We start from the raw sequence: 15,521 nt of genomic DNA, 5'->3' as shown, positions 1-15,521 counted from the left end.
ATATCCGTCAGGATATTTTATTACATTATTGGGTTTTATTACATTTTTGATTGAGCTAAGTGCAAATTTTATTACATTTTTAGGCGTTATTACATTTTCAGGAAATTATTACATTATAGGAAATTATTACATTAAAGGAGCTACAGTGGGCCGACGTGTCGCCTAGAAAAAGGTGAGGTGAGCGTTGGGCAGAGACGCCGGAGAAACCGCCACTTCCCTTTTAGAGTTTAACTTAAGCTGTGCAGCAGGGGCTGATGGGAAATCAGGCTCCAGGTCCTGATGTCGTGTCCGGGTGGCCCGGCGGCGCCGGGTCACGGCGCCGGGGCCCCAGGCGGGTTAAAGCAGAGCGGCGGAGGCGTCTCCGTGAGTAAAAGCAGCAGGATTATTTACATGAAACATTCTTTCACCCCGTCTGTCCGGGATCAGAGTTCAGGGGTCAGAGTTCAGGGGTCATGTGACCCCAGGGCCGGGCCCGTCGCCGTGGAGACGACCCGGAAAACACGGCAGGAACTGAGGAGGAGGCACTTCTCGAAACGGCTGGTGTTGGATCGGGCGGTCGTCTCCTGAAGTGGGCGTCGGCCTCCGCCTGGACGCGCCGCCGGTTCCGGCTAATGTAGGTACCAGCGCCGCCGCCGGCTAACGTAGCCGCCGCCGCGCCGCGGGCCTGATGATGGAGGCACTTGGTGCTGGGGGGGCGGGGCCTGCTATGTCATCAGGATGGGTTTCTGCCGCACCTCCAGGATGTCTGCACACAAACACATTACCCATCAGCCCCTCTGGTACCCCCTGCTAACCCTTTAGCACCAAAGTTCTGGTCCTGGACCAGGTCTGAGTTTGGAACCGGGTTTTCTGTTTCCACTGACAAAAAACTGGCTCTGGGCCCGAAGAACCGGTTCCAACCGGCGTTCTCACCTGTGGTGATGCGGTGCAGCGGCAGCGTGACGTAGGTCAGGTGGGAGTACAGCAGGAAATAATCCTCGGCCCGGTTCAGCTTCAGCCACGACCCCACCAGGGACCGGCCGGTTCCGGACAGCGAGCGTGAGCGGAGGTTGGTGGTGCCGTGAAGATCTGAGGACACGAGGACGCCGTTAAGTAAGGGATAATAATAATAATAAGTAAGGGATAATAAAGCCCGACGAGGTGGACATTATCAGAAATATATGGACGATGCGGAAAACACAGAACAAAGTGTTTTCCTAAGATGTAAACTTTTCAAAATATGAGCACTCAAGCGAGGACTGGAAATCACTTTTTCGTCAAATCTAGAGTGCGGGTGTCGGTTGGTAGAGTGTGAGAAACAGGGAAAAAATAACGCACATTTTTATTTGTAACTCGAGCTCACGGCCAAACCGTAAAAAGGAGACCAATAATTTTTGGTCAGAATGTAGACATAGGTGTTGGGATTCATAAAATGTGACTTTGACAGGCGGGGTATGCACAAAATTTAAACGGGGGAGGCTAAAGCGGCGCCAATACCTGCCTCAGTCCCCATTGGCTGTAATGTAATCAAACGTTTTCTTCAAAAGATTCTCACTCTGTCTTCGCACTGAGCTTACTCACTCATTTTAAGGAATATCTGAATAAAATTAAGATTGTCAGAATCTGCCGGGTTCTGTGTCTCTCACGATGTTTTCGTTTTTATCAGGCTATGTGACCAAACTTGTTTTCTATGTGTAGGTTAAAAGTGATGACCTACACCTGCCAGCCAACCAGAATCCAGTATTCACACAGACCGTGGTATAAGAACCAATCAACGCTCGTACCCCCGCCCCCTCATAGCCCCGCCCCTCGTAGCCCCGCCCCCTCACCTTCGTCCTCCTCCTCCCTGAAAAACTCCTCACTGTCGTTAGCCGAGTGAGATTTCTTCATCTCGGCGATCCGGTTCCGGGGAACTTTCCTCCTGAGTGACGGAGAGAAGAAGGAGGGCCGGTTCCTCTCCGGGGTGGGCGGAGTGCTGAACGACGTCACCTGGGGGGAAAACCACTTCCTGTTATCAGTCCATACAGAAAAACCACTTCCTGTTACTCAGTCCATACAGAAAAACCACTTCCTGTTCCTCAGTCCATACAGAAAAACCACTTCCTGTTACTCAGTCCATACAGAAAAACCACTTCCTGTTATCAGTCCATACACAAAAACCACTTCCTGTTATCAGTCCATACAGAAAAACCACTTCCTGTTACTCAGTCCATACAGAAAAACCACTTCCTGTTACTCAGTCCATACAGAAAAACCACTTCCTGTTCCTCAGTCCATACAGAAAAACCACTTCCTGTTCCTCAGTCCATACAGAAAAAACACTTCCTGTTCCTCAGTCCATACAGAAAAACCACTTCCTGTTATCAGTCCATACACAAAAACCACTTCCTGTTATCAGTCCATACAAAAAAACCACTTCCTGTTATCAGTCCATACACAAAAACCACTTCCTGTTATCAGTCCATACACAAAAACTACTTCCTGTTACTCAGTCCATACAGAAAAACCACTTCCTGTTACTCAGTCCATACAGAAAAACCACTTCCTGTTACTCAGTCCATACAGAAAAACCACATCCTGTTACTCAGTCCATACAGAAAAACCACTTCCTGTTATCAGTCCATACAGAAAAACCACTTCCTGTTACTCAGTCCATACAGAAAAACCACTTCCTGTTACTCAGTCCATACAGAAAAACCACTTCCTGTTTCTCAGTCCATACAGAAAAACCACTTCCTGTTTCTCAGTCCATACAGAAAAACCACTTCCTGTTTCTCAGTCCATACAGAAAAACCACTTCCTGTTTCTCAGTCCATACAGAAAAACCACTTCCTGTTTCTCAGTCCATACAGAAAAACCACTTCCTGTTTCTCAGTCCATACAGAAAAACCACTTCCTGTTACTCAGTCCATACAAAAAACCACTTCCTGTTTCTCAGTCCATACAAAAAACCACTTCCTGTTACTCAGTCCATACAGAAAAACCACTTCCTGTTACTCAGTCCATACAGAAAAACCACTTCCTGTTACTCAGTCCATACAGAAAAACCACTTCCTGTTACTCAGTCCATACAGAAAAACCACTTCCTGTTACTCAGTCCATACTAATCTGGAATCATCTGGAAGGTTATTGGAGGAAAGGCTTTTATTTTGGTGGGTCCACCGGAGTCACCGGACACAAACGTCCTCAGCAAGAGATTATGTTCAATTTTACAATCAAAGTTGTCTTTTTTTATAGAGAAATTTAACAAATTAGTTTTTTCTAACTTTAATTGACCCTTTTTCAGCCTTCTGATTGGTCCCTGACAGACCAAAAGTGATTCTCCGTTGCTACATCCGGTTTATCCGGTTGGACCAAACAGCCGTCTCTCTCGTTCACATCCGTGGAAAAGGTTTTTACTTGCCTTGTATCAATATTTAAATCACTGGATTATTTATTTTAAACTTTGTAGGCTATTAGTAAAAGGAACACTTGTAGTGTCGTGAGGGTGCAGTGTATTTTTATCCCCAAACTGGCAGAAATCTGATCCGTACTTCCACAACAAAGTCGGCTCGGCAGCATTAGCTTACCTTACCTTAGCTACAACCATGAAAGACTTTTATTTATTCATTTTAAAATGGTTAAGCTGTGTGTAAAAGTTGTAAAAGTGACACCTGCTACTCAGAGAGAATCGCAGGAATACATTTCATCCCAAAACCAACCGTAAACTACAATAAAGCTATGTAGATGATATCAGCTAAACTTTCAAAAGATCTAGTTTTTACCGAAAACCTCCTTTTATAAACCCACTACACGGTACCTGAAGTGTTCCTTTTCATTCATATCTATCCTTTTATTTATATCTAGTTGCTGTTGATTTTCTTTGGTACATTAATTAGAAATAAAATGATGTAAAACGCTGTTTTTACAGCGGAAGTGGACGGGAACACAGTTCGGTCCGACCTAGCAACGGGGGCGGGGCTTAAGGGTCAATTCAAAATGTGTAAAAGAAAATAAAAAATATAAAAATAAGTATTTTGACAATTTGTAAATGTTTCTAAATTTAGTTTAGATTGTTTCTGAAACAGAATGATTTGAAAAACATGAACTGAAGTTTGAAAATGTTTTAAAAGGGATTAATCAGTTTTATTGTATAAATATTAAATAACCGTCATGTCGCATAAACGTTGAAATTCATTAATTATGAAGCCGTTCACATTATTGCTTAAAATAATTACATTCATGTTATTAAATGTTGAATTTATATGGAAGTCATTAAATGTTCTTGTTTAAGATCGAGACCGGAGTCACCGGACACATGGTTCAATTTTACATTAAAGTTGTAATTTTTTAAGAGAGAGAAATTTGACAAATGTTTTTTTCTATTTTTTTTCAAACTTTAATTCAAAATGTGTGCAAAAGAAAATATAAAAATAATTATTTTGAGAATTTGCCCTTTTTTTTCTAAATTTACTTTAAATCGTTTCTGAATCAGAATGATTTTAAAAATATGAATGAAAAAAAAAAACGAATAACTTTGTTAAAACTGAAGTTGGAAAATAAACGTTTTAAAAGGACTAATCAGGAGTTTTATTGTATAAATATTAAATAACCGTCACGGTTGCATCGACGCTGAAATTAATTCATTATGAAGACGTTCACATTATTGCTTAAAATGATAACATTCATTTAATTAAATGTTGATTTATATGAAAGTCAACAAATGACTTTAAGATAAAGACCGGAGTCACCGGACACTTGAAATTAATACCTCATTTAAATTTAAAACCTCCCTCTATAAAAATCTTTAGAGCCAGCTAGCTTGATGTTACTGTGTTTTTGGGATGTTTTGCTGATGTTTTCTGATGCTTGAGTTTTATTCTATGATGTGTGACATCTGATCACTTTTATCACTGATGCTGATCTTTTTATACATTATTTTATGTGTTATATCTGATCACTTTTATATGTTTTTCGTGTTATGAGATGACCTTTGTTATGATTTGACGCTACAAAAATAAATTGAATTAAATTGTATCAACTAAATTCTGAAAATAAAGTTAAATATTTATCTTAATTACATTTTTATGCAAATACTTTCATCCTTTTTACGTTTAAACTTTTAAAGTTCAACTTTGACTTGGTGTGAATTCTGTAATATATTGTAATATTTTGGCAGTCGTGAACAAGTTCTTATTTTGCAGTTATTTCAACTATACATCGTGTAAATGAAGAGATTTTGAAAACGATCTGATGTAAATGATGGTATTTTTCTAAACGTAGAGGGGGAAATATCTGTTTTTGTAAATAACTATGTGGAAACGTGGTCTGAGATAAAGACCAGAGCCACCGGACACTTGAAATTAATACCTCATTTATTTGTATAAATACCAACTAAATTCTGAAAATAAAGTTAAATATTTATCTTAATTACATTTTTATGCAGATACTTTCATCATTTTTACATTTAAACTTTTAGACTTCAACTTTGACATGAATTAATAATTGTAATATCTTTGAAGCCGTGACTAAGCTCTTATTTTGAAGTTCAACTCTTCACCCGGTATTGATGACAGCTGATCAATATTAGGGTCGGTTCGGGGTCGGGGTCTCACCCTCTCGTGCACGGGCGACGCCTGGTCCTCCTCGGTGCCGCAGGGCGACGTGTCGCCCGTGGGGACGCGGCTAACAGCCATCTCTGCGTGGCCCTTCCCCTGCGGGCCCTTCATCCGCACAAACTCCATGTTGTTGTACTTGTAGAAGCCGAACGACATTTTCTGGGCCATCTTAGCAGCGACGCTGACCTGCAGGAGGAGGACAGGGACAGGTATGTTAACGGTTAACGGTGGGTAACGGTGGCCAGGGCAGGCTTGAAATACGGAATTGTTACGGAATTGGGAATTAAAAGTTGTGTTCCGTATTGAACTAATACGGAACACAGTTGATTCCGTATTTCACAATTGTCCCATGATGCACGTCTGTCACACACATGAACAACGAACTAACAATAATGAACAAAATAAAGGACAAGATACATTAAAGACATTAAAGACATTAAAGACATTAAAGACAGCAACATATGTTGGTTTTCTCTTTCACAGGGGAAAGTCGGAAAATTAGAATATATTGCAAAACTTAATTCGTAGTAAATTCAACTAAAGGTGAAACAAATATATTATTTCCCACTACATTCAAAGTGAGATATTTCAAGCCTTTATTTGTTATAATTTGGGTGATTATGGCTCACAGTTTATGAAAACCCCAAATAAAAAAAAAAGGGAATATTTTATGAAATCAATAAACAATTCAAATCATCAAAATTATAACAAATAAAGGCCTAAAATATCTTGCTTTGCATGTAATGAGACAATGTAATATATTAGTTTCACCTTTTAATTATTGAAATTAATTAACTTTTACACCATATTCTTCACCTGATGTGGACGTACGTAGCATAGGAGGCTAGTTCAGCTGCTACATGGTTGTCTGTCTGTACAGTCATGCAAGTTCAATGCTATTAAAGCACTTTAAACTTAAAACAGCATTTTGTTTTTTCATATAAAATAAATACATTTCTATGAAGTTTAGAAGTTTTGGGGATGTTTTTTTGGCGCCTACGCTGCTGAAATCAGGGCGTCGCGTATTTCTGTTTCTGAAAGGTGGAAACCCTAGTCCCAGGGGCCCCCGCCGGCCCCCGCCGCAACCACCTACCCGGTTGTCGTACACCTTCTTCAGCGCCTCGTAGCGGATGGAGCCCTGGAAGATGACGCCCTGGAAGGAGTTGGCCTTGTCACTCGCCACCAGCTCCACACAGACCATCTCCCCCTCGCCCACCGTCATGTCCCGGAACACCTGCAGCACAAGACCGGGTTAGAGGCACGGTTAGAGGGTTAGAGGCCTGGAGGTTCAGAGGTCTGGGTCAGAGGTCTGGGTCACCGGTAGGGATGGGCGGTATGGACTAAAAAATGTATCACGATCATTTCTGGTATTTATCCTGATAACGATAAAAATGATGATAGAAAAAATACCAACTCCACCTTTGTAAATATAAATCTATCACCACATTCAGTCTTTGGAGCCAAATCACTGCTCTAAAAGATACTAAATGTTACTAAACTACACCAATTAAATTGAATTAATAAAAACCAATTAAATCAGTACACCTGTACTGGAAAACTGTAATGACTCAAATGAAACAAGTTTGAAATGTAAGAACAGATTCAACATTTATTCCAACTGTATGGCTTAAACAGTGAGATAACAGTGCAAACAGCAAAAGTACCTTGTCCTTCAAGTTTTCCTAGCTTATAAAATCACAAGATAGAAAAAAATACAACCTGATAAATAAAGAAACAGGACAAATAAATAAAAGCCATCCTTTGCGCTCACTGTGTTTTTGCAGACTCTGCATATAGTAGATGATGTTTGCTCCTCGTCTCTTTTTAAATCCAAAATAGTTCCAGATAACGGAGCTGGAGCCTCGTTTAACAACGAGCTCCTCGCTCTCAGATCCGCCATGTTTGTTACACAAAAACATCATCAACGGGAATTTATCGTTTTTACCGCGAGATACAAATTCTTACCGTGGGGAATTTTTTTTGGCGGTTTATCGTGAACGGTAAAATATCAAACATTCCTAGTCACCGGTTCAGAGGTCCAGGTCTGAAACCAATAATAGACTCATCAAAGCATCCAAGAACTCTCCCTGCCCTCTTGATCCTCTCCCCACTGCCTTAATTAAAGCCTATCTGCCAAATGTCTCACCTATTAGAACTGCCATAGTTTCCACTGCTGCTGTTCCATCAGTTCCACCATCACTGAAGACTGAAGCTTCCATCACTCCCATTTTTCAAAAACCTGCTATTGCAGCTTTCCTGTACTTTTAAGAGCCGCTTGAGAGTTTTTGTTGGGTCCTGTATTTGCATGACGCGCTGCTGCTGACAGAGAAGCACGCTGAGTCTGAGAGAAGTTTTAAGGCGTTTAATGACAAAACTCAACGGCCTTCCGATTACACGCTTAATAGGTTTAAATGTGTACACTGCAAACGTGTAATCGGGGTGATCAGTACAAAGCGGTCAACAAAAATTACGGCTACCTAACTCTCCTCTCTCCTCCTCAGTGCAGGTGATTGGATACTTATATAACCTACGGTGATCACCCATGTGACCCAAACTTCCTTCATCACCGTGGCAACCAGATCAAACCAATGAAACAGGAATGATCAATGACCTGCTTTAGGTCCAATCGACCACAATAACTATCGGCCCATTTCCAACCTTCCACTCATCTCTAAGATTCTGGAAAAGACAGTAGCAACCGACCTCCAGAACCAGAACCACCTGCACAACTATAGCCTCTTTCAGCCATTTCAGTCCGGTTTCCGCCCAAAACACAGCACAGAATCTGCCTTGATCAAGATCACCAACGACCTCCTCATGGCGGCAGATTCTGGCCTTCTCACCATCCTCATCCTCCTCGACCTCAGTGATTCCATCTCCCACTCCAAACTCATGGCCGGCACTGGGGTCTCTGGTACTGCTATAAAATGGTTCACCTCATATCTCTCTGACAGGAAACAGTTTGTTCAAGGGATGGTATTTTTCCAAACGTAGTGGGGGAAATATCCGTTTTTGTGAATACCAGCTATGTGGAAACGTGGCCTCGGTCTCACCTCCTCGAAGTTGTCGATCATGAAGAAGATGTTGGGGTAGCTCATCTTGGACTCCTCCCCCTTGCTGTCCATGGCGTGTTTGCTGGGCGACGCAAACACTTCCTGTTGGAGGAGGAGAGACGGTGAGGCTGGTACCGCCGGGTCACGGCATCACCGGGTCGCCGGGTCTCACCTGCTGCCGTCTCTTACCTGACTCTTCTTCTTGTGGATGTGGATGTCTCCTGCGTCTGAGCGCGTGCAGACGGCACATGTGACCACGTAGTCCAGCTGTGGAGGAAGAGACGGGATTAATAATTCAGAATTAAACTATTTTCCTTGGAATTTACATGGAAATAGTATTTCAGAATTGAGGTTTCCTTGAAAACCACGTTTGATGGGCTTTCGATTTGATTAATTGATTAACTGGTCTCTCAGCACAATTGACCAAATTTTTGCGACAAGAAGTCAGGGGGTAAGGGAGCCCTCCTGCCCCGATGGGACATTTTTTGCTGGATACACAATGGATTCCTACAAATACTGGAAACCGGTGATTCTGTCTGTCGAGGACGTTGAAGATGCTTCATAATTGGATTTATGATAGCAGGATTTCTCCTGATCGGAGGAGGGGGATTCCTGGTCTACCGACAAACGCGTAAGTCGTCGACAGCTGTTCTGGCTCTTTCAGAGCTGCCGGACGTGGCTGAAGGATCAAGCAAGGTGATCAACACTCAGACTTTAACGTTGGGGGAGCAAAGCCGTAAGCTGGATGTGATTCTTGAACAGAATCGCAGGCTGGCGGCGTCTTTGAGCTCATTGGCAAGATGGATAAGACCTTGGAGAAGTTGGAAGCTCGGCTTGGCGGAAATTGATCACAAATTCGTCTGTTTGGAGTCGCCATTGATGAACCAGAGACTGAAGCAGACGGAAAATTACTGAGGCTGCCTGTTTTTGCAATATAATTGTTGATTCTATAATCTGGCCTTGACAGGGCGGCTTTGGCCGTTCGCTCTGGTCACAATCTCTCTGGTGGAATGTAAACAAGCTGCTCTGCCCCCACTAACCCTCCCCTCTCAGGAACATCTGTGGACCTGTTTCAGAACTGACCGAGCCGTCTGATAACATCAAGGACATTGGCTGAGGAGCAGCTCTGAGGGAAGTTCACGGACTCATCGCTAAACATACACTTACACACCCCCCCCCACACACACACACACCCACATGCAAGTTATGATGTTGTTTTGTTGTGTGTATGTTGCTTTTCTGTGCCGAGGTGTTTTTTGCACCTTGACATTAGGTATTAATACACAGTGTGAAGATTCTTTTTTTCCCTCCTCCTCCATCCCAGTGTCATCCTTCCTCTAAAAATGGCGTCCGTATTAATGGAGCCATCGATGTGAACCGGAGTCAAGTTCTCTCGTCTGATTTATGTCTGACTTGGTAATAAAACTTTTTCTGATTCTGATTTCTCCAATTCCTCTTCAGGTCTGGGGGTTGGGAAGGTTCTGATTGGATAGGGGGGGGACCGGAAGTTTTCCCCCCCCAGGTCTTAGCTGGACCAGGACCTGAGCCGGTCCGAGTTCCGGTTCTCTGCCCCCCCCGGTCCAGTTCCCCCCCAGGTCTTCACCTTCTGCAGGATCAGGTTCAGGTAAACACTCTCCTCCCAGTCGATGTCGGGGTCTCCGAGTCCCGGCAGCTTCTTGGAGTCTCTCCTGTAGACCTCCACCTCCACCTTCCGTCCCTCTCCGTCGTCCACGCCCCCGTACACCTGGGGGGGGCGGAGCCTCCGCCGGACGTAGAACAGCATGTCGTCCTGACGGGGGGACAACTTCTCCATGAAGTAGGTGGAGAACATCCAGGTCCAGAACACGATACGGTCGTCCTTGAAGCAGCCTGGAGAGATACGGAGGGGTTAGCATAAACCACCACACTAACATGGGGGGGGCTTAGCATAAACCACCACGCTAACACGATACGGTCGTCCTTGAAGCAGCCTGGAGACACGGGGACGGGGGGGTTAGCAACACTTCTATGGTCCATGTACATAAACACTTTTAAAGGTATAGTCTGTAATCGTATTCAAAAACATTTATTGTTATACTGGGTGAAATGGTCCTTCCATCCTGAGAGTCGCCAGTGAATAATGTGTTCAGAAAAAGGAAAGAAAAAAATCCGACCTCTCTGAAAGCTTTAATCCTGTAAAAACTCTGATTGAAATCAGTTTTTTGCGGTCCGAATGGCACGGATTGGTCAGAGGACCAGAGGATTGGCAAGGGGGATATAACCAATCAGATGCCTTCATTTTAAGTCCCGCCCACGCCCCCCTCCGTCCCATGTGCGCACTTGTCACGTCAAAAATCTTGCCGGAAAACTTCACACACTCGAGTCACGTTTGCTGAAGAATGGCAGAGAAAACGAGAAAACGCAGCCAAAAATACCACCTCCAGCGTTACTTGTAACGTCCCTCATGTGGGTGCGCTCTTATGATTGGCTGGAACAAAGGAAGACATCTGATTGGTTGCAGATCCTTCCGTGTTAAAAAAATGTATTTGCGGATCGAGTCACGTCAGGAGTCACACGCTAATCCAGCGCAGCTCACAGACAGAAAAACGTTTGTGAATCAGGTTATATTTGTGTGTGCATCAAAAATACATTTGTGTATCTTGTCCTACACACGTGTGAATTGATCTGTGCATTTGTGAATTTTTTCCTGTGCATTTGTGGATCGGTCTGTGCATTTGTGGATCGGTCTATGCATTTGCAAATTTTGTCCTGTGCATTTGCGAATTTTGTCCTGTGCATTTTGTCCTGTGCATTTGTGAATTTCTTCCTGTGCATTTGTGAATTTCTTCCTGTGCATTTGTGAATTTCTTCCTGTGCATTTGTGAATCGGTCTGTGCATTTGTGAATTTTGTCCTGTGCATTTGTGAATCGTTCTGTGCATTTGTGAATCGTTCTGTGCATTTGTGAATCGTTCTGTGCATTTGTGAATCGTTCTGTGCATTTGTGAATTTTGTCCTGTGCATTTGTGAATTTTGTCCTGTGCATTTGTGAATTTTGTCCTGTGCATTTGTGAATTTTGTCCTCTGCATTTGTGAATCGGTCCGTGCATTTGTGAATTGTCCTGTACATTTGTGAATTTTGTCCTGTACATTTGTGAATTTTGTCCTCTGCATTTGTGAATCGGTCTGCATTCGTGAATTTTGTCCTGTACATTTGTGAATTTTGTCCTCTGCATTTGTGAATCGGTCCGTGCATTTGTGAATCGGTCCGTGCATTTGTGAATTTTGTCCTGTGCATTTGGGAATTTCGTCCTGTGCATTTGTGAATTTTGTCCGGTGCATTTGTGAATTTTGTCCTGTGCATTTGTGGATCGGTCCGTGCATTTGCGCATTTTGTCCTGTGCATTTGCGAATTTTGTCCTGTGCATTTGTGAATTTTGTCCTGTGCATTTGTGGATCGGTCTGTGCATTTGTGGATCGGTCTGTGCATTTGTGAATCGGTCTGTGCATTTGTGAATCGGTCTGTGCATTTGTGGATCGGTCTGTGCATTTGCGAATTTTGTCCTGTGCATTTGTGAATTTTGTCCTGTGCATTTGCAAATTTTGTCCTGTGCATTTGCGAATTTTGTCCTGTGCATTTGTGAATCGGTCCGTGCATTTGTGAATCGGTCTGGGCATTTGTGGATCGGTCTGTGCATTTGTGAATTTCTTCCTGTGCATTTGTGAATCGGTCTGTGCATTTGTGAATTTTGTCCTGTGCATTTGTGAATCGTTCTGTGCATTTGTGAATCGTTCTGTGCATTTGTGAATCGTTCTGTGCATTTGTGAATCGTTCTGTGCATTTGTGAATTGATCTGTGCATTTGTGAATTTTGTCCTGTGCATTTGTGAATTTTGTCCTGTGCATTCGTGAATTTTGTCCTGTGCATTCGTGAATTTTGTCCTGTGCATTCGTGAATTTTGTCTTGTGCATTTGTGAATTTTGTCCTGTGCATTTGTGAATTTTGTCCTGTGCATTTGTGAATTTTGTCCTCTGCATTTGTGAATCGGTCCGTGCATTTGTGAATTGTCCTGTACATTTGTGAATTTTGTCCTGTACATTTGTGAATTTTGTCCTCTGCATTTGTGAATCGGTCCGTGCATTTGTGAATCGGTCTGCATTCGTGAATTTTGTCCTGTACATTTGTGAATTTTGTCCTCTGCATTTGTGAATCGGTCCGTGCGTTTGTGAATCGGTCCGTGCATTTGTGAATTTTGTCCTGTGCATTTGTGAATTTTGTCCTGTGCATTTGTGGATCGGTCTGTGCATTTGTGAATTTTGTCCTGTGCATTTGGGAATTTCGTCCTATGCATTTGTGCATTTTGTCCGGTGCATTTGTGAATTTTGTCCTGTGCATTTGTGGATCGGTCCATGCATTTGCGCATTTTGTCCTGTGCATTTGCAAATTTTGTCCTGTGCATTTGCGAAGGTTGTCCTGTGCATTTGCGAATTTTGTCCTGTGCATTTGCGAATTTTGTCCTGTGCATTTGCGAATTTTGTCCTGTGCATTTGCGAATTTTGTCTTGTGCATTTGCGAATTTTGTCCTGTGCATTTGTGAATTTTGTCCGGTGCATTTGTGGATCGGGCCGTGCATTTGCGCATTTTGTCCTGTGCATTTGTGAATTTTGTCCTGTGCATTTGCGAATTTTGTCCTGTGCATTTGCGAATTTTGTCCTGTGCATTTGTGGATCGGCCTGTGCATTTGCGAATTTTGTCCTGTGCATTTGCGAATTTTGTCCTGTGCATTTGCGAAGGTTGTCCTGTGCATTTGTGAATTTTGTCCTGTCTATTTGTGGATCGGTCTGTGCATTTGCGAATTTTGTCCTGTGCATTTGTGAATTTTGTCCTGTGCATTTGTGAATTTTGTCCTGTGCATTTGTGAATTTTGTCCTGTGCATTTGTGAATCGGCCTGTGCATTTGTGAATTATGAGACTGTTCTAGCTCCATACTGGAACATCTTCCTCACTTCCTGCGTGTCGATGGTAAATGGAGGGGGTAACTGGGGGGTTTCCAGACAGCTCTAGTATTGTTAGGGTTTATTGTTGCAAAAAGATTTTACTGACTTTGTGGGGATATGGAGGTTAAACACGAAACTCAATATATGACTACGCCGTGTCCGTATAAGTGTCCAGGTTGTAACAGGACTCTGAGTGTCTCAGTAGCGTCAGCTGAGCAGATTTTTACCTTCCTTACCGTGGGTTTGGCAGACCGGACTTTTGGAGTGTATGTGGGAACCAAGTGGATCCTAGTGGTCCGAGTTTCCGAGGGGTTGCTTTTACCTGCGCACGCTAGGCGGATGTTATTGAGTTTAATTTTATGTTAGTACTTTTAAGGACCTTTAAGGACACTCATGTTGTATCTGATTGCTGCAGCAAGAACCATCAGATGTATTGATTCGTTCACGGCGGTGAACCAGCAGCAGGACGGGGGGGGGCGGGTGTTGGGGTCAGGTGACCCGTCCGTCCTGAGAGGACTTCAGCCCGTCCCCCCCTCCCCCCGTTTCCTGGTCCGGTTCGTCTCGCCAGCGCAGCAGATCGATTCAAACGCATCACGAGTCTGAAGGATCAGAGGAACTGAAACTTGCTGACCCGTCTGAGCTGCGCATGTTGGTTCTTCGGTTCAGAGACGCCGTAAGATAAAACCAACTGTTTCAGCAGAAACTTCTTATTTATTTAGGTAATAAAAAAAGGAAGAGAAAAAAGTAAATTCTCCCATGATTCATTTCACCAGAGGCTCCCGGTTCTGGACATGAAGACCAGACATGTCCATGTTGGTCTCATGAGTCCAGAGGACCAGGAAGTGGTTTCTAAATAAATGGTCTCTGCTCTTGACCAGCGTTTACTGCCATCTTGAAACTTTGTTTGGAAAACCAGCCCAGCGGAATATAAGATCATGGAGACAGAAAGACCGGAATTAATTTAAAGAGGAATGAGTGAATACATTTTTTTTCTTTATTTCTTCTTTGTGTTATTATTTTTTTTTATTATTTTTTTTTTTTTCTTGGCGGGAATTGATCACAAATTCGTCTGATTGGAGGAACCAGAGACTAAAGACAGACGGAAAATTACGGAGTCTGTCTGTTCTTTTCAATACAATTGTTGATTCTATAATCTGGCCTTGACAGGGCAGCTTGGCCCACTGCTCCAGTCACAATCTCCCTGGTGGAATGTAAACAAGTGGCTCTGCCCCCACTAGCCCTCCCCTCTCTCAAAAACATCCGTGGACTTGTTTTCAGAACTGTACCGGGCCGCCTGATAACATCAAGGACATTGGCTGAAGGTGAAAAATTGTTGTTTTTTCCAGTAATGACTCTTGTTTTAAGTGTCTTAGAAATAAGACAAATATTCGGGCCACTCACCGATACCGCTGACCTCCTGCCGGCCACTCAGCCGGTTCCGCTCGTCCCCGATGGCCTTCAGCATCTGCTGCAGGGACCCGTCCAGGTCCAGGTCCTGGTTCTGGTCCTGCAGGTCCAGGTCCAGGTCCTGGTCCAGATTCAGGTTCAGGTCCAGGTTCTGGTCCTCGGCGGCCCCGACAGCCTTACACGAACCGGGGAAGGAGGCCATGGCCGCGCCGGAGTTCTGCCAATCTCTGCTGCTTTGCCAAAAAATGCTCCTTAATGGTTTTATACCTTTATAGATCTACAATTTTACTGCGTTTTACTCCCTAAACCACTTCCTTTACTGTGTTTTACTCCCTAAACCACTTCCTTTACTGTGTTTTACTCCCTAAACCACTTCCTTTACTGCGTTTTACTCCCTAAACCACTTCCTTTACTGTGTTTTACTCCCTAAACCACTTCCTTTACTGTGTTTTACTGCGTTTTACTCCCTAAACCACTTCCTTTACTGTGTTTTACTCCCTAAACCACTT

General features: G+C 43.3%; 1 protein-coding gene across 1 annotated transcript; it reads right to left on the bottom strand.

Moving 5' to 3' along the window:
- Window positions 1-327: 327 nt before the first annotated feature.
- Window positions 328-15,521, bottom strand: kiaa0930. The gene is made up of 9 exons (XM_061715071.1): window positions 15,007-15,521; window positions 10,233-10,498; window positions 8,819-8,896; window positions 8,630-8,731; window positions 6,670-6,810; window positions 5,574-5,762; window positions 1,809-1,968; window positions 913-1,068; window positions 328-745 (listed from the first exon to the last, which is right to left on the bottom strand). Exons 1-9 carry the CDS (start codon window positions 15,212-15,214, stop codon window positions 705-707), a joined length of 1,341 nt encoding a protein of 446 aa, XP_061571055.1. The 5' UTR covers window positions 15,215-15,521; the 3' UTR covers window positions 328-704.

This window comes from Cololabis saira, chromosome 23 (assembly GCF_033807715.1).
Source record: "Cololabis saira isolate AMF1-May2022 chromosome 23, fColSai1.1, whole genome shotgun sequence".
Taxonomy (NCBI): Eukaryota; Metazoa; Chordata; class Actinopteri; order Beloniformes; family Belonidae; genus Cololabis; species Cololabis saira.
The sequence above is the reverse complement of the archived record's forward strand: the minus strand, read 5'-3'. Positions and strand labels throughout refer to the sequence as shown.